Source organism: Chelonia mydas, chromosome 16 (assembly GCF_015237465.2).
Source record: "Chelonia mydas isolate rCheMyd1 chromosome 16, rCheMyd1.pri.v2, whole genome shotgun sequence".
In the NCBI taxonomy this organism is placed as follows: Eukaryota; Metazoa; Chordata; order Testudines; family Cheloniidae; genus Chelonia; species Chelonia mydas.
This window is the reverse complement of record NC_057857.1, coordinates 15,577,898-15,595,231: the sequence shown is the minus strand read 5'-3', so window position 1 is coordinate 15,595,231 and position 17,334 is coordinate 15,577,898. Positions and strand designations below refer to the sequence as shown.

Genomic DNA, 17,334 nt, shown 5'->3' with positions numbered 1-17,334 from the left:
ACTTTTATTACATGCAGGTTGCACAGGAATGGATAGAAAACCAGAAAACAAGAGAGAAAAATTGTTATCATTTGCACTTACAAAATTTCTGTGCTGACTTGAATCGAGCAGATTTTACAGGTGAGTATTTATGAAAACACCCAGTTTTCTGGGGAAATAGGCAAAAATACAATGAATTGAATTAATGAATTAAAACTGAGTGGTAGAAATAGGTGTAGGAGATACACAAATCCGAGTGCTCAAATTTATGTTGTGGTTACAGGTCGAACCTGAGGCCTAGTTACAAATACAGTGATGAGCTTGGTATAAATGCATAAACAGAAATGTACTTTATTGCCAATCTAGAGAAAACATTGTGCCAGTCAGATATGGCACAACTATTACTCCTAATTATGTAGGAGCAGTTTGCGTGTGACATCCAGAATGCCCAGATTTATAAGACTTTTCCATTGTTTATTTGAAAAAAGGTACAAAATACATGTTGGTGAAAAGTACCCCATGCAAGGAATTCATGCTTCAAAATTGCTCACTATGCCAAGCTGTTTTCTAAATATTTTAATATATCAGATCTGACCCATTTAGAATTGTTTGACAAATTTCCTGGAAAAGGAGATGGGAATGAAGTAGCTTTTCGGCTTATTTGGTTTCATGTGTCTGATCTGAGTCCAAGATTGGCAACCAGGTACTCTTGAGTTATAATCCTGCTTCTTGCATAGATTCCTTGAGCCTTGGGCAGATCACACACTGTAAAGTCTGCATTTCTGTAACTTTTAACCATTTTAAAAATTAGATGCATATTTCAGAAGTGCCTGCAATAAATGAATAGTTCAGTGGTTACCCAAATACGGCTGGCTGTGCCCATGTTAATTTTTACATTGTTCCCCGTAGCATGCATTCGGGAAAGTGATCTGGCAAAACAGCTTCATCCAAAGGATGACGACTTGATCTTTTTGGTGGTGCCTGAAAAACAAAACACCTTTACAGAAGAAAGCGAGATGGAGAGCCATCTAGTGTATCATGTTGGTTTTGTGACCCGCTTCTCCCGTGCATCACTCCGTGAAACGAGTAAGTAAAAGTCGTTGAGAGATTTTATAGTATAATCCACTAGGATGGGAGCTGGTTCTTTTTGCATGATGACACCATATCTTTTTATTCCCTCCAAAGTCATATTTCTCTAAATCCATTCTAATTGGTACATTTTTAACTTATTTTATTTGTATTTATTATTTCTTCTTTAGTGTTTGTCTCCAATGGCTAGCTTAGGAAGAGTTTCTGCAACAAATCTATTGTCTGATCATCTAAATATAAATTTGAGAACCCTTTTACTCTCCAACCAATATGGCTTGTAAAGGTTATAACAGTGCCACTGTTAGTATTTGATCAGACCTTTCATCCTTGTTGTTCCAAAATTAAAATGTTACCTTTATTTGGGCCTGTCCCTTAATATAGACTTTCCAAAGTACTATTAATTAATCAAGAATTAACAATTAGTCTAATCAATAACCAATAATAATTTAAAAACTGTGATTATGTTTAGTGAGAGGGGTTCTCTTGAGTCTGAGTTAGTTTAATAATAACAAACCTCGGATAAGTTAGCTTGATTGGATTTATTAATGCTTAGTAAACACAGCACATACACTGAGAGAAATAGTTACCAACAGCTGTGAAAGACTTTTCCCTATATTTCCCTGACAGCATGCATTCAGTCTGCAGATACTCTACTTCCTCCTGATTTTTAAGGGCAATTATTTTGACCCTTATCGTGTATCATTCTGGTCCTTATGTATTTCCTCTTTTTGGTACAAACTTGTTATCTTAAGCTATTTCCAAGATTCCCCATAACATTGCAACTTTTGAACTGTCTCCACATCTGTTGGTTAGTCATTTTTTATGCCCTTATTTTAGACGTTTATTTGTTTTGTGTCTTGCAGGTAGTACATTGATAAAATATCTCCGACAACCATTTTCAAAATATTCTAAGGGTTACTGCTCAGTAAAATTCCACTCTGTAAAGTTAGCTTCATCTTCCCCGTGAAACATCATGGGAGCCTTGCTCTCAGGCAAGCCTCAAAATCTTTCTTGGTCTAGCTGAAGTGTCAACAAACCTTTTACGGGTACCATCTTTTTCTATTTTAAAAAATTTATGGAGACCCCAGGAATCAAATCCTTACTCAGCAAAAGTGGGCCATATAATTAAGTGGCAATTTCCCTCTCTCTTTTGAAATGCTGTTTATGATTTTTATATTTGCCCTCCCTCAGAGTCATGTGTTGCTGCGACCCGATAAAAATCGGACTCCCTTTATAACACCCTGTTATAACACTCCCTTTATAACACACTGTTCCTTAGCTGGCTGAAAAGGTTTCTGTTTAGTTATGTTATACACTTATTTCCCACACAAGTTGAATGCACTTCTTTTACAGCACTTACTCCTGGGAAGTAATAGACCAAGAGTCTAATCCTCATGTGCCTCCCATGTAGCTGACCTAGACATTGTTTCTTGGACCTAGTTGTTAGTCTCTTCAGTGTGTCGTGTGGTAAACTAGAAGTGGAGATCTGCTGTAATGGGTGTATAACATTTTTATATGAAGTTGGTGTAGCAGGGCGTGCAGTCACTGGCACGGCGCCTCCTGCTGGTTGTCCAGGAATGAGCTCATCAGCTCAGGAGCACCTCCTCTGGCCGGTTTCTTGCCCTTTGTTACCTGCCCTGTTGTCTCCACCACCTCTGGCCCCGTGTCCCTTCTGGACCCTGGTGCCCCTTTTTGGGGTGCTGCCCCATGGCAGTGCCTCCACATTCTGGCTCTCCCCACCCAGGGGAAACCCAACCCCCTATACCCACCTTGCCTCAGTGGCTCCTGCCAGTCGTCATCTAACCCATTCTCTCAGGGGAAAACTGCAGTCTGAAATGGCCGCTCATCACTGGCAAGGGGGTTGAACCTACTGCCTTTTCTTGGCCTGGCTGCCTCCCTGCAGCCCTAGTATCTCCTCAGGCCTTTGCTGCAAGGCCTCAACCTCTGACGTCGCCAGGCCAGAGCCCCCCAGCTCAGCCTGCCCTTTCCCAGTACTGCTCTGTCCAAGGTACCCCTGCTTGCTCTCCTAGGCAACCTGGTCCTCTCTTCTCCCCAGCTGGAGCAAGAGTCTCTCTCACTCTCCCAGCCTGCCCTCTTTTCAGGGCCAGCAGTGCCCTAACTGGGTGCAACCACACCTGTGGCTGACTACCCAACCAGCCTCTCCTGGATGCTTTTAACCCCTTTCTGACTGGAGCGGGGTGACTGCACTGCTACAGTTGGTTAAAGCCTTGGTATTCTATCTAAGTAAAGACTGATGGTGAATAAGTGCTGTGCGTACTCTTTGGGCCCTGTCCTGTAAGATACTGAGTGTCCTAACAATCTCAGCTGGAAAATGTTCAACATCTTCCAGAATCAGGCTGCAACGCACTAAGATGCGTTGGAGTGAAGAGTTGCAGGAGTAGTTAAATTTGTATTTGAAAAGAAATGTAACCATCAAACTTGAAACGTTAATGTGAGAAAAATAAAATATATGGTTGCTTTACCATGATGCTCTTTCTTTTAACAGGGCAAAATGAGCAGCATGTTGTCTGTCACCTTTCTGTCCAAACTCGAGGCAATTTGTCATACTACATAAATCAGCCAGTGAAATGTGTAGTGGTCAGCTCTCTAGTGACCACGCAACGAAGGTTCAAAGGTCTGCTACTGTTGAGCAGGAGTCCTCTGGCTAAACCCATCATAAATCCAAGTTACACTGACTTCTGTCCCAGGGATTTGAATGTAACTTCCGAGAGCACTGTAAGTCCTGTAACTAAGTAGTAAATGGTGGTGAGGGATGACAAGTGAGCAAATTATTTTACCAATTTTGCTAAATTGTTAGAAAAGCCATCCCAGTATTTGGGTGCTCACTGAACGTAGTATTGGGCAGCTGAGCCAGGTTCAAAAGCATCTTTGAGTGTCAAACTGCATGGAGTTGATGAACTTTGTGTTTAGATAAGGGGCTGAACATATGTTCAGATGCCTCTTTTTTGTTTTGATTTATGGCACTGTATTGATATCTGTTTTAATCAAGAAGCACTCCTGTCCGCTGTTTGGTGGAGAAATATCTGCTTAGGAGTTGAGGGGGTGGTGGTAGAAAGGTAAAAGGAAAGGCATGGGAGACCTAAAATCCTCTCAGTAGCAGCCTTCAGGTCAGGGGTGTGCTGTGCAGAGAGAAAACTCAGTCTCAGAAGTGTGTGCACTCTATAAGCTCTTCAAACTGAGGGCACAACAAGAAACGCAAACTGAAAGCACAGAAACTTTTATTGATGACTTCAGTTAACAGAACATTATTTTTTTCCCTGTAGACTTCCTACATGAGAGACTACAATGCAGATCAGAAGAAGGCTATTGAAACTGCTTATGCTATGGTGAAGGAGCATCCAAGACTTCCCAGAATCTGCCTGATCCATGGGCCACCTGGGACAGGGAAATCAAAAACTATTGTTGGACTCCTGTACCGTATTCTGACAGAGGTAGGTGAATATGGTTACATATTCCGTCAGGCATTCTACCTTTGCTCACCCAAGAGAAGCAGTGAAATGAAGTAGTTGGTGACATGAACTAAATGTAATTATTCTTAAAGTATTTATTGCAGTAACTACTAGAGAATATAACTCATTCACTTTTATTTGTTTGGTACTGAATAAGAGGCTGTGAATTTCATTGGCTACTAGCTGTGACTCTGGTATTGAAACACCACATGCATTTTGGAAAAAAAAGTTATTAATTCCAGCAATGCTTGAAAAACAAAATGCATAAATCTACTTTGCCTAGCTGTTGCATAGTTAGCAAGGTAAGAAACCTGAGTCATCTGTCACACTAAAATCATCACACCTGTTAGTTTTCGTGTTAACTCCCTATACATTAGCCAGATGTATCTCCATTAAATAGAATTCATGCCAATACTTTGCAGTTTAAGCAGAAGTCATTGCTACTCACTGTTAAGATTGGGTGGTTCCCTGAGAGAGGTCCCAGTAAAGCAGCCTTCCAGATTAACCATATCCTGTTTGAGAGGAGTGTACTGTCTAACTTTTGAAATTAAAAATCTGGACTAGACTGCTGGTTTTGATGTCTTGTTTATTAACCTGCAGAGGTCTGGGAATGAGAATCCAGCTCAAAACTTGAATGCCAAGATCAAGCGAAACCGTGTTCTGGTTTGTGCACCATCCAATGCTGCTGTTGATGAACTCATGAAAAAGATAATCTTGGAATTCAAAGAAAAATGCCAAGACAGAAAAAATCCTTTGGGTGTGCAAGTTTATCTCCATATATAAAATGGGTAACATTGAAGGAGAAAAAGGAACTGTTTAACCAGGATGCAATTGCTTCATATCATCACTTATTCATAAAGCATGTGTACAATTACAGTGCTATACAGATAAGAGTAAGATACGTTCTCCCCACAGAAGAACATAATCAGTATGACCTCACACTCCCTATTGATTGCTTTCATATGTTTCTCTAGAATGTGCATGGTATAACTTGTTTGTCAGTGACTATATTGCTTTAATAGCAAGCACTTACAAAACTTTGCAGCTTGAAATCACTATCACTGACCCTTTTCCTCTTTTTGTGTTAAAGTATTAATACACTTTTTTCTCAATATGGCTCAAAGGCTTGGATGGACGATTTCCATCTTTATACTGAAACTATTGGAATTTCCAGCTGTTATCAGTTTGAGTTGCCATTAAAGGTCAGGGTAAAATGTTTTTGCAATATATTCTGGAGTCAGTTCACTTTGTGGTTCTATTTTCTCTCACTGTTTGTGCTTGTGTGAAATTGACAATGTCTAAGCAAAGGGAGGGACTGCTCTCTACTTTGGTGGGTCAGTGTTAGGAGAAGTGAATTACTAGCAGGGAATATTCCAGTACACAGGCAAAATACTGCTGTCAGAACTGCATGCATTGTTTTTTAAACATGGCTTCACTGAAGCTCTCAAGGATTCTTCCATATAGCTGATGTTTACTCCATATTCATGTGCCTGCATTTCTGACTGTGATCTCATAGCAGATATGTAAATTTGCATCAGAAAATGCCCTTTTTAAATGAGAAATAGTGTAGATAATGAAGTCTAGCATAACTAGCTCCTATCTTGAATCTATAATCTGAAATTGTGGTTTATATACAGGAAATTGTGGAGATATAAACTTAGTGCGACTAGGTCCAGAAAAGTCAATAAGCACTGATGTCCTGAGATTCAGCCTGGACAGCCAAGTTAGCCACAGGATGAGTAAGTAACATGCAAAAATGATTACTTTAGTTTCCTTTATAAGAATATGGTCTTGAGACTGGCTATGCGATGTGCTCAGTTCCACTGGACACAAAGGAGAAACGTCATGAAGGCAGGTATTTATAGAACAGCCTATATTGTGCCACAGTGCTTTTATAAGGAACTTGTTTTCTCTACGGGCCTAAAAAGGGGGACACTGTCAATATAAATTTGGCCTAAAACTTAAATTTTGTATTTTTTTTAAAAAAGTAAACAGCTTTTATAAGGCGAATAGATTTTTCCTGCAAATAAAAATCTACTGAGAACGTTTGTATTTAAACAAACCCTTCAGTAGCATTTGAAATCTAGACACTGTGGCATTTAAAAGCCTGGCTAATAAATAGAAAGAATACTGACTTCATTGATTTTTGTTGTCCAAGGTGAGAAATGCAGGAAGTAAAAGGAGTATAAACAATGACAAGTAAACTGGGCGCCAGTCCTTTCATTCTTAGGTGGTGCTAGTCACATAGTTTTTTTTTTTTTTTTTTTTTAAATTGGTCTGTAACATTTAAATTTCTCCTTTTAATTTCCTCCTCATTTTATTTTCATAGACCGGGGACAACCTGGCCGTGACCAGGATATTCACAGGAAAAAGGAAGCCCTAGATCGCCAGCTGGACAGTCTCTCTCGGCAGCGTGCCATGGATAGATGTGATAAGAGGCAGAAGGTAGTTTAATTTTGCTTTGTAGTTTTTTTTCATACATCTTCATTTCTGTGGAGGCTCAATCCACAAGAGTTCTTCTTTCTAAACTGAATATACCTTTGTCAATTGTGATGGGAAGCAACGTTTTCTTTTATCCCTCCAAACACATGGCACTTGACCAATACTGTTAAAATAAGCCAGGAATTAATAGCCTTCTACCATAGAGGCATTTGTCTCTGTCATTTAGCTGTGTCAAAGTTCTAGATAAGGCAATGTACACACCTGGAACTCTCTAAGGCAGTTTGCAGGATCCTTCATTTACTTTGTGGTCAGCTAGAGGGAATAGTCCTTTCTTGCTCACTGTAATTGGCACTTAAAAACTTTCATGAATTCATTTTCTTGTGTGTTTTTAAGCTTAGATTTTTTTTTTACCTTTAACCCTGGAATTGGATACATATCAAGCAGTGTTGTTATGCTAAACAATCAGTTCCACCTTTTATTTAGCTGTGACACTGATTAACTTTCCCAGACTTCAAGAAGAGCTGCATGTAAGCTTGAAATCTTGTCTCTCTCACCAACAGAAACTGGTCCAATAAAAGATATTCCATCACCCACCTTGTCTCTTTACATATCAAGCAGTCAGACAAGAAACATTTTTATGACTGCTTGATATACTTTACTTCACTTATAAGTCTCCCCTCAATTTTTGCTTTAAACGCTTGGCATACTTGTGTGTTGCAGCTACTTGATAGTAAATTACAGTGCTTAGCTTCATGGAGACAAGCCAGTGTAGTGTGTTTAGGAATCTAAATATCTTATGTTGTCAACAGCTCACAGTTGTGTATCTTTTCTAAGACACTGTGGTCTGCATATACAGGTACACTTAGATATTAAAAGGCTGTAAGTTGAACATGTTTAGATGTATAGAAAACCTTGAGGCCATAGGAGAACAAAGGAAATGTGCATTGTTAATTACTCTTGATACGAATATTCCAGTTCATATCTTTCTTTCAGAGTCAAAAGTTAGATGAGGAAATTGCCAGACTTTCAAGAGAGCGGCAACAACTCACTTCTCAGCTGAGGCAGGTAGGAATCTTTCCTCAGGGCAACTCTTTAAAACAAACTTGGTTAATTTGTATAGATGCATCATTTTTTCATCTCTTCCAAAATAGATGGTTCTTGGTTTTGAGGTTGCTGGGAGGATTTAAAAGTAACTAAATAAAACGTGAGTGAAAATCCAGGTACATTCTGCTGGCAGGATTTTACAAAGAAACAGATGGGAAATGTGTTAAATGTAACATCATTAGTTTAGGGTGAATTTAAAATAATGAACAATCTACCCACTTGAGCATTGTTAGGAGCAACAGACTCTAGGGGAGACATCTATTATATATGAACTCTCCCTCAGGACTCCTTCCCTTCACCATCCTGCTCCTAAACATCTGGCTGAAATACATTTAAATGTTTTTAAGCAAGTCAGCACACAGGAATTGGGGGAATTACTTGGCTTATGGAGAATGTTGAAGTTATGTAAAGTAATTTGATATGCTCTTAGAGGTAGAAACACACTCTGATGCTGAGCTCTTTTGCAAAAAGCAGAAAATAGGGCCAAACTACAGGCAGCTATCCAAGGTATCATGAAAGTTGGATGTGTAACGGATATAGGCTGTTCATGACTCCCTACTTTGTCCTAAGGAGTTAAAGAATGTGGTGATGGTGAACTAATTCTAATACAACAATTGTAAAGTCTGGATTGCATACATACAGATATAAAAGTACACTTTCAATGAAGTTTACATCCTGTACAGCAATGTCTTGTAAACTACATAGAGATATTGTTGTGTTTGGGAGTTAGTGAGAGCAAAACCTTAGTCAGGCAGACTAAAAATATTTGTTTCATGTTCAGTTTCTTTTGGTATGAGTTAATATCCCTCCAAAGGAGCTGATTTTAGTGTAACCATATGTTTAGCTGTTTGAATTGACCAAACCGGTAGATGCTGTTATCACAAGTCAAAACAGATGATTAAGAAAATTTTAAATCCGTCTAAAAGAAGCACGATATTAAGAGTCTTGCCCTTGTACTCAAAGGTTGGAGGGCGCCCTCAGGAAGTGCAGGCTAGCATCATCTTGGAGTCCCACATCATCTGTTGCACGTTGAGCACAAGCGGAGGCTTTCTGCTAGAGTCTGCTTTTCGTCGGCAAGGACTTGACCCTTTCAGCTGTGTCATTGTGGATGAGGTCAGCAAAGCTATTAGTAACTATAATCAGTTTAGTATCGATGGCAACAGCTGCAGCATGATATTTGGAAGGATGGAGAAACATCCATTATAAAGCTAACATTTTTTGTTGCAGTCTTTCCGCAACACTGCTTTGTGGCTTCTGATGATAGGCTCTCCTCAGTGCCAGAGCCAGACCATAATCCCCAAACTACGTTCTCTTCTGCTTAAGGCAGAACACGATAAGGCTACACACACTGTTTGTCAGCCAGTGGCCTGAGGCCTTTGTAGATGGGCCTTTTTTGTCCTAGTTATAAATAGCAACCATCTGAGTCCATGTTCTACGATTTAGCAAAGTCTGGGAGATCCCAGACCCATGAAAGGCGAGAACAGTGTCAAAGTTCATTACTTCTATCATGTATCTGTTACTCAGGTGGGAGATTAATCTGACTTAATCTAAACCATTGGTTTTCAAACTATGGGGTGTGTCACTGTGTGAGGGCACAAGGACCTGACTGGTTCTGAATTTTGTCTTTTTTCTTCAAAATATTCCTCTCGCTAGCTGAGTCTTTTGGTTCACCTGCTGCCGCGAGGCTCTAAGAACAAGGAGGAAGGTTGGACTAAGGGAGTGTGGCCCCTCCCTTTGCAGGAGATGTGCGGGCGGGAAAGAGCATTCCAGCTCACTCACCTCTCCAGAGGCTGAAGTGCATGTGCCCCCTTGGGGGGTAGTTCTTGCCTGCCCATGCATGTGTGCTTGGAATTGCACCAGAGCCAAAGGAACCTGTAGCCTGTGAGTGATTTTGGGAGTCTCAGGGGTGGGGATCTGGCTTCCTGCGTGTCCCAAGAAGGGGATGCTCATGGGCTGGGGAGCAGCAGGTTGCTCTGGCCAGGATGGCCTCCCAAACCACAGAAATACTGCAGAAATCTGTTTCTTAGAAAGAGAGGGATCCACATGGGACATGAATCTCTGAAGGTGAGCACAGTAAAAAAAAAGTGGTGGAAACTTTCCAGATTGATGGGTTATAAACGTTTCTGTTTAGAGAGCAAGGAATATTTGCTTTGCATGTAATTTCATATTGAGAGCAATTTATTTTAGTCTTCTTCACTCAGATTTCTTAAGCAAAGCAATTTTCCTTCTTTTGTTTTTTTTAACTTTGAAAAATGAATGTGTTGGGTTATTCTGAGTACATTATAGGAAATGTAGCACTTATGTTTCCTCTTTTTGGCTTACAACTCCTATTCATTTATTCCTGCTTGTGTATATGAAAGGCAGGGCAGTCATGTGAGGTTGAAACTCTGATTCCATTGACTCATCGCTGTAGTAAACTTGTCCTTGTTGGAGATCCCAAGCAGCTCCCTCCTACTGTAATATCTATGGTAAGCAGATTGTATTTGTACCTTTGGTAATGGAGTGATATAATGGAAATAGTGAAAGGACAATAACGTCTAGTAGCACAGACTGCATAAAAGTATGTAATCAAGGCTAGATGGGACAATTTGAACATATAAAATACAACGGGGAAAAGGATGGTCCAGTGGTCAGGGCACTAGCCTGGGACTCAGGTGATCAGGTTCAATGCCCTGCTGTGCCACAGACTTTCTGTGTGATGTTGGTCAAGTAAGTCACTTAGGGTATGTCTTCACTACAGCTGGGAGTGAGCCTCCTGACGCAGGTAGAGAAACTCACCCTAGTGGGGCTCACGCTAGCTTGCTAAAAATAGCAGTGTGGACATTGTAGCTCGGACTGGAGCTTGGGCTCTATATTCCTATCTGTATGAGCCAAGAAAGGGGAAACATTAAATGTAATTCATACCACACATTGCTTTTTTACTCCTGAAACTGCATGTTGGAAACTTTTCTTATTGGATAGATTAATAAGAAATATAACCTCATTTTTTTTTCAAAAGATCCACTAACTATAAAGCTTCTGACTGATTAATGCCAGTAAAATTCTGCTGAAATGAAGGTGCAGACTTACTGACAAATACAAATTGTGAAAACTAAAATATAAATATCTGTAACGCTCTCAAACTCAGTGTCTTGTTGGTGAGTTAAAGGTGTGAAAACGAATGTACAAAGCTGCAAGTTTAAGCCCATATTGGATTTCTGATGATGAAGTTTAAGATGCACCTAACTCCACAAAAGTCAGTCCTGTGTTTTGCCTCTGGCAGAAAGCTCAAGAGTATGGCTATGATCAGTCTATGATGGCTCGCCTGCACAAACACCTGGAGGAACAGATGCAGCAGAATGTTACAGGGAAGCTGCCCGTTTTACAGCTGACTGTACAATATAGGATGCATCCTGACATCTGCCTCTTCCCATCCAATTACATTTATGGCAGGACTTTAAAGACTGACAGGTGGGTTGCATTCTGTTTGTTTTGTTAGTAGGGGTATTCCAGCAAAAACTTAACAGCACTTAGTTATTTCCCCACATATCAATCAGTGTACTCCTTTGCCCGTAGGATTTCTTTCCAAAAGAGGGAAACAGATGTTTGCATAACTGGCGTGGAAACTCCATAGCCTTCTTCCAGCTGTTGTCTTGGGCTCATGAATTTACTAGATCATAATCTCAAAGACTGGGCTAATTCTCTATCACCAAGAGCTCGGTTTCTTGCCTTGGTATACATTGATGGCATAAGGAATTATGGAATCTAGAAGAGAAGCTGAAAGTCTCCTGCATTTTTTTACCTGTCGTAAATAAGTGATGTATCGATTCTCAGAACTCTTGATGGTTGCAATGGTGATAATTACAATTATTTACAGAGCAACAGAAGAGAACAGATGTTCTTCAGATTGGCTATTCCAGCCATACCTGGTCTTTGATGTAGCAGATGGCCACGAGAAACGGAATAATGAGTAAGTTCTCTATTCTCCTTTCCACCAAAATCTAAATCTGCTGGTATAATTAACTGCAGAATGATTTTTCATACATGGAACGTAGCCAAAGTTCCATTCTGAACTAAAGACCTGACGTTGACATTCAGTAGTGGGAGAACATTGTTGCTCAGGGCATGAGTTTGGCATGTCTCTGATGTAAATATATTATCTTGCCTTTATAAAAGGGCTTGGGTGTAAGTGATTGTATATCTGAGTAGAGTCAGGGCTATCCTTCCTGATGTAGTTATCTTGTAATGAACCAGAGACCCCGTGAACAGCCTGTTTACTATCTGGAATGAGTGTCATTAACTTTGTCAGGTTTTTTTTCCTTCTAACTCTTCTCATATCCAGTCTGGGACCCACTTACCTTTCTGTGGGTGCAGGGTAGTGTTTCACAAGTCTTTAAATGTAGTGGTGTTGTTAGTCAAGGTCACCTGCCCTTTCTTCTTCCCTCTGCTAATCTCCAGGGCTTTCCATGGCTGTCCAAGGTCAATCCATGGTTACCTTTGAATGGCTCCAGTTGCTCCACATAAAGTTTGCTGGCACTTAGCTCTTCCACCGTGGTTTGTGCTGAATCTGTCTGAGTATGGTTCAAAGCACTATTGTCACAAATACTTAGTTCCAGAGAGTGAATGGTAGTGTCTGACCATCAAATGGCTCTACTGCATTGGTCGAGGAAACAACGTTCAAAGAGAAATCCCAACCCACTTTCAATTTAAAGTCCTGCTGTCTTCTAAATAAAAAAGCACACAATACATGTAGCACTGGCTGTTTGGACTTTCTCTGCTATGTCTTGCTCCTCATGCTTTCGTCATTCCAGTATTCAGACTGCTATCTCAACTGTTTTGTATCGTTCTCAGAGAACAAACTCAGAACTGGTAGGTAAGGTCCCATGGGAAGAAAATCTAAGGGGAAAAGAGTTCAGGAGAGCTGGCAGTTTCTCAGGGAGACAATATTGAAGACACAACTACTAACAATCTCAATGTGAAGGAAAGATAGGAAGAATAGTGTGGCTCCATCAGGAGCTCTTTAATGACCTGAACATCAAAAAGAAATCTTACAAAAAGTGGAAATGTTGACTAATTGCAAAGGAGGAAGTATAAAAGAATAGCACAAGCATATAGGAACAAAATCAGAAATCTTTAAATACATTAGGAGCAAGAGAAAGATGAAGAAAAGTATAGGTCCTCTACTTATCGGGGAAGGAGAGCTAATAACGATGACATCAGGAAAGCTGAAATGTGTAATGCCTATTTTGCATCAGTCATCTCTAAAAAGGTTAATGGCAACCAGATACTCAACACAAGTAATATTAACATCAAGGGGTGAAGGAATTCTACCCAAAATAGGGAAAGAACAGGTTAAAGACTATTTATTTAGATAAGTAGGATATGTTCAAGTCATCAGGGCATGATGAAATTCATCCTTGGGCACTTAAGGACCTAGCTGAAACAGTCTTGGAACTGTTATCAGTTATCTTTAATAACTCCTGGAGGAGGGGTGAGGTCCCAGAAGACTAGAGAAAGTCAAACATAATATTTATCTTTGAAAAGGGGAACAAAGAGGCCCTGGGGAATTATAGACCAGTCAGCCTAACTTTGATACCTGGCAAGATACTGGAACAAATTATTAAACAATCAATTTGTAAGCACCTAGAGATAATAGGGTTATAAGAAATAACCAACATGGATTTGTCAAAAGGAAAAAGCAATGCCAAACCACCCTAATTTCCTTCTTTGACAGGGTTACTCATCTACTGGATGGGGAGAAGCAGTAGATGTGATATATCTTGATTTTTAGTAAGGCATTTGAGACAGTCCCACATGAAATTCTCATAAGCAAACTAGCGAAATGTGGTCTACATGGAATTACTATAAGATGGGTACACAACTGGTTGAAAGACTTATCAATGGTTTGCTGCCAAACTGGGAGGACATACCTAGTGGGGCCTTGTAGGAGTCAGTCATGCGTCTGGTACTATTCAATATAGTTATTAATGACTTGGATAATGGAGTGAAAGTATGCTTATAAAATTTGCAGATGACACCATGCTGTGAGGGATACAAGGAATTTGGAGGGCAGGATTATAATTCAAAATGACCTTGACAAATTGAAGAATTGGTCTGAATTCAACAAGATGAAATTCAGTAAAGACAAGTGTAAAGTACTTCACTTGGGAAGGAAAAATCAAATGCACAACTACCAAATGGGGAGTAATTGGCTAGGTGGTAGTACTGCTGAAAAGCATCTGGGAGCTATAATGAATCAAAAACTGAATGAGAGTCAACAGTGTGGTGCAGCTGCAAAAAAGGGCTAATATCATTCTGGGGTGTATTAATAGGAGTGTTGTATGTAAGGCATTAGGTGGTAATTGTCCCATTCTGCTTGACCCTGGTGAGGCCTCAGCTGGAGTAGTGTGCCCAATTCTGGGCTCTCTCCAGTTTGTCCAAATCTTTCCTAAAATGGAGAGTCCAGAGGAGAGCAACTAAAATGATATGATGTAAGGTTTAGAAAAACTGACCTCTGAGGAAAGGTTACAAAAACTGGGTGTGTTTAGTCTTGAGAAAAGGTGACTGAGGGGGGATCTGGTAAGTCTTCAGATACGTTAAGGGCTGTTATAAAGAGGATGGTGATCAATTGTTCTCCATGTCCATTGACAGGAGGACAAGAAGTAATGGGCTTAATCTGCAGCAAGGGAAAAGTAGGTTAGATATTAGGGAAAACTTTCTAACTATAAGGGTACTTACATTGGAATAGGCTTCCAAGGGAGGCTGTGGAATCCCCATCACTGGAGGTTTTTAAAAACAGGTTGGACAAACTCCTGTCAGGTTGGTCTAGGTTTACTTGGTCCTGCCACAGTGCAGGGGGCTGTACTTGTTGATTTCTTGAGGCCCATTCCAGCCCTACATTGCTGTGATGCATGGGCGCAAATATAAATAAGTGTTCATTTTGTGACAGTGTGGAATTTAATCCCTTGCAGCCTGGTTTGGTGTCCCACTAGCTGCCATCTCACACTGCTAACTCTAGCACCATTTCTCCAGACCCCTATGACCTCACTGACTTGCTTCTCCCTGCTGAATTCTAAGGGTCTGCTGTCACAAGACACACTTGCTCCCTTCCTCTATAATTTCCCCAGGCATTAGAGCTCAAGTGGGACCAATAACAGAGCCTTTCACAGGAGATCTTCCCCACTGGTGTATGTCAGCCCTAGCTTGGCAGTTGCTTATAAGTGCTTTGCAGCATCTTTCATCCAGAGATCTCAAAAGGATAAAGCATAAAAAGGCACAGTAAATCCTAGCACATGAGCTGTGCTAAAGTAGTGAGTTTAACAGTATGTAAATGGTTTTGATGTTGTTTTTCTTCCTCTTTATCTTGTTCAGCTCTTTTGCTAATCCCCAGGAAGTAAAGCTGGTGATGGAAATAATGAAATTGATTAAAGAAAAAAAGAATGATATTGGTTTTCGTCACATAGGAATAATCACCCCTTACAGTGCACAGAAAAAGATGATTCAACAAGAACTGGACAGAGAGTTTGGCAGGGGCAGGTAAAAATACCCTACATGTTCTACCTGGGACGAAATCCTCTGGATGGAGTCCTTTTGCATTTCCTCTGTCAAATATTGCAGTAGGTTAGAAACTGTAATCGTTAAAATTTTTTTGTGCTGAGAAAAAGTATTGACAATTGGCTGCAACTGGTTAAGCTATTACAAGCATAGAGCAGCATTCAAAGCTTTTTCTCTTCATAGTGCTAGTGAGGTCCTTGGGTACCATGCTCTAGTTTGGATCTCTTTATGTGATCTGATTTATACAACTGTTCAGAATAAAGGTGATTAAAGAGCACACTTCAAATGATTCCTGAACTACAGTGAACCTGAACCACATTCTGGCATAATCTTGGCGTCTGAAAAAGAAGTGAATGTTTTCAGAAAGGAGGGTCATGCACTGTATCTTTTTTTTTTTTAAGAAATAGTTTAATTTACAGCATGGATTATGTTAGAGGTTAACCTTTCATAAAAGTGCTTAGGTTATTGGGATAAGCACTTGATTAAAATCCAAAGATGAAAATTTTAAACAGCTCAAAATTCCTCTTTCCTAGAGCGGGAGAAGTAGACACAGTTGACGGGTTCCAGGGTCGACAGAAAGACTGCATTATAGTGACATGTGTAAGAGCGAACAGCACACAAGGGTCAATTGGGTATGTCTTGCCTTTTTTTTGGAAAAAAAAAAAAAGGGGGGGGGCGGGGGATTGGTGACTTGAAGTATGCATACACCTAGAGAGACTTTATTTACATGTGTTCTCTGCAGAATGTCAGTAAGAGAACATCAAGGAGATAATATCTGTCTGGTGTTTTTCATCTCTGCCAAATTAAGATTTCTAATGGTCACCCCACCCCACTGATCTCCTAAAAGTGGTCTGGACAGGAGGTGCTATAGAAATACCTAACTCTTATGTAATTCTTTTCTTCAGTAGATTTCCAAGCACTTCAAAATATTTAATGTATTTCTTCTCTTAGCACCCATGTGAGGTAGGGCAGTATTATCCTCATTGTAGAACAGGAAACTGAAGCACAGTGGGGCTAAGTGATTTGTCCAGGTTCTCGCACAGAGTCTATAGTGGAGCAGGGAATTAAACCTGAGTCTCCCAATGCCAAGTATTATAATAATCTGCACTGAGCACAGATTAAATTGTGTGCATCCTTTGGTTTGCCATTTTAATTGTCTGTTTAGTTTGGACAGAGATGATACTTGGGTAACTGATGGCTGTGTATCTTTCTTCATGCTATTAGCTCTGCTGTGCAATCTTACAAATTATACTCATATGGCTGTGTATTGTAACTTTGTTGATGTGCTGATCTTCCTTTCTTTAAAAAAAAAATATTATTCATGATTATGAATGAAAGTGGCTTATTTATATAGCACTTCCAGTGCCAAAGTATTGCTAAACAGGGAAGTGGTTTATAAATATGATTCAGAAATCCCTAATCTAGATGATTGTTTGGGAATGGGAGCCAGGTGTAATTCTGGCGCTGTTACTGGCTGGCAAGTCACTTACCCTCTTTGCTTCAGTTTGCCCCTTTATAAAGGTTACTAGCTCACCCAGCTGTTGAGGCTTTATTTGTACGTTGCTTTGGCAGTAAGGTGCTCTTCAAGTTCTAAGGGCTTGTCTACATGAACAGTTAGACCGCTCTACCCTGCACTAGCCTGCTACAGTCTAACTGTCCCTGGGGATGCTGCTGACATACATTAACAGTTCATTAGACCGCTTTGATCTATCCTTCT

The 17,334-nt window shown here is 40.1% G+C and overlaps 1 protein-coding gene across 12 annotated transcripts in view; it reads left to right on the top strand.

The window, feature by feature from the left end:
* The window catches only part of SETX (senataxin), a 48,848-nt gene that overhangs the window by 23,754 nt on the left and 7,760 nt on the right, over nucleotides 1-17,334 (top strand). For 5 of the 12 annotated variants that reach the window (XM_043530068.1, XM_037879985.2, XM_037879986.2 and 2 more), the window contains 14 exons: nucleotides 18-120; nucleotides 889-1,065; nucleotides 3,575-3,804; nucleotides 4,353-4,520; nucleotides 5,139-5,295; nucleotides 6,176-6,277; nucleotides 6,868-6,983; nucleotides 7,974-8,045; nucleotides 9,048-9,197; nucleotides 10,445-10,552; nucleotides 11,347-11,534; nucleotides 11,941-12,033; nucleotides 15,435-15,599; nucleotides 16,151-16,249. In XM_043530068.1, the coding sequence (XP_043386003.1) occupies nucleotides 18-120; nucleotides 889-1,065; nucleotides 3,575-3,804; nucleotides 4,353-4,520; nucleotides 5,139-5,295; nucleotides 6,176-6,277; nucleotides 6,868-6,983; nucleotides 7,974-8,045; nucleotides 9,048-9,197; nucleotides 10,445-10,552; nucleotides 11,347-11,534; nucleotides 11,941-12,033; nucleotides 15,435-15,599; nucleotides 16,151-16,249 (1,928 nt within the window). Of the gene's footprint in view, nucleotides 1-17; nucleotides 121-888; nucleotides 1,066-3,574; nucleotides 3,805-4,352; nucleotides 4,521-5,138; nucleotides 5,296-6,175; nucleotides 6,278-6,867; nucleotides 6,984-7,973; nucleotides 8,046-8,131; nucleotides 8,540-9,047; nucleotides 9,198-9,737; nucleotides 10,323-10,444; nucleotides 10,553-11,346; nucleotides 11,535-11,940; nucleotides 12,034-15,434; nucleotides 15,600-16,150; nucleotides 16,250-17,334 lie in introns of those variants that run through there. The other 7 variants (XM_043530069.1, XM_037879983.2, XM_037879988.2 and 4 more) reach the window with 6 other exon arrangements.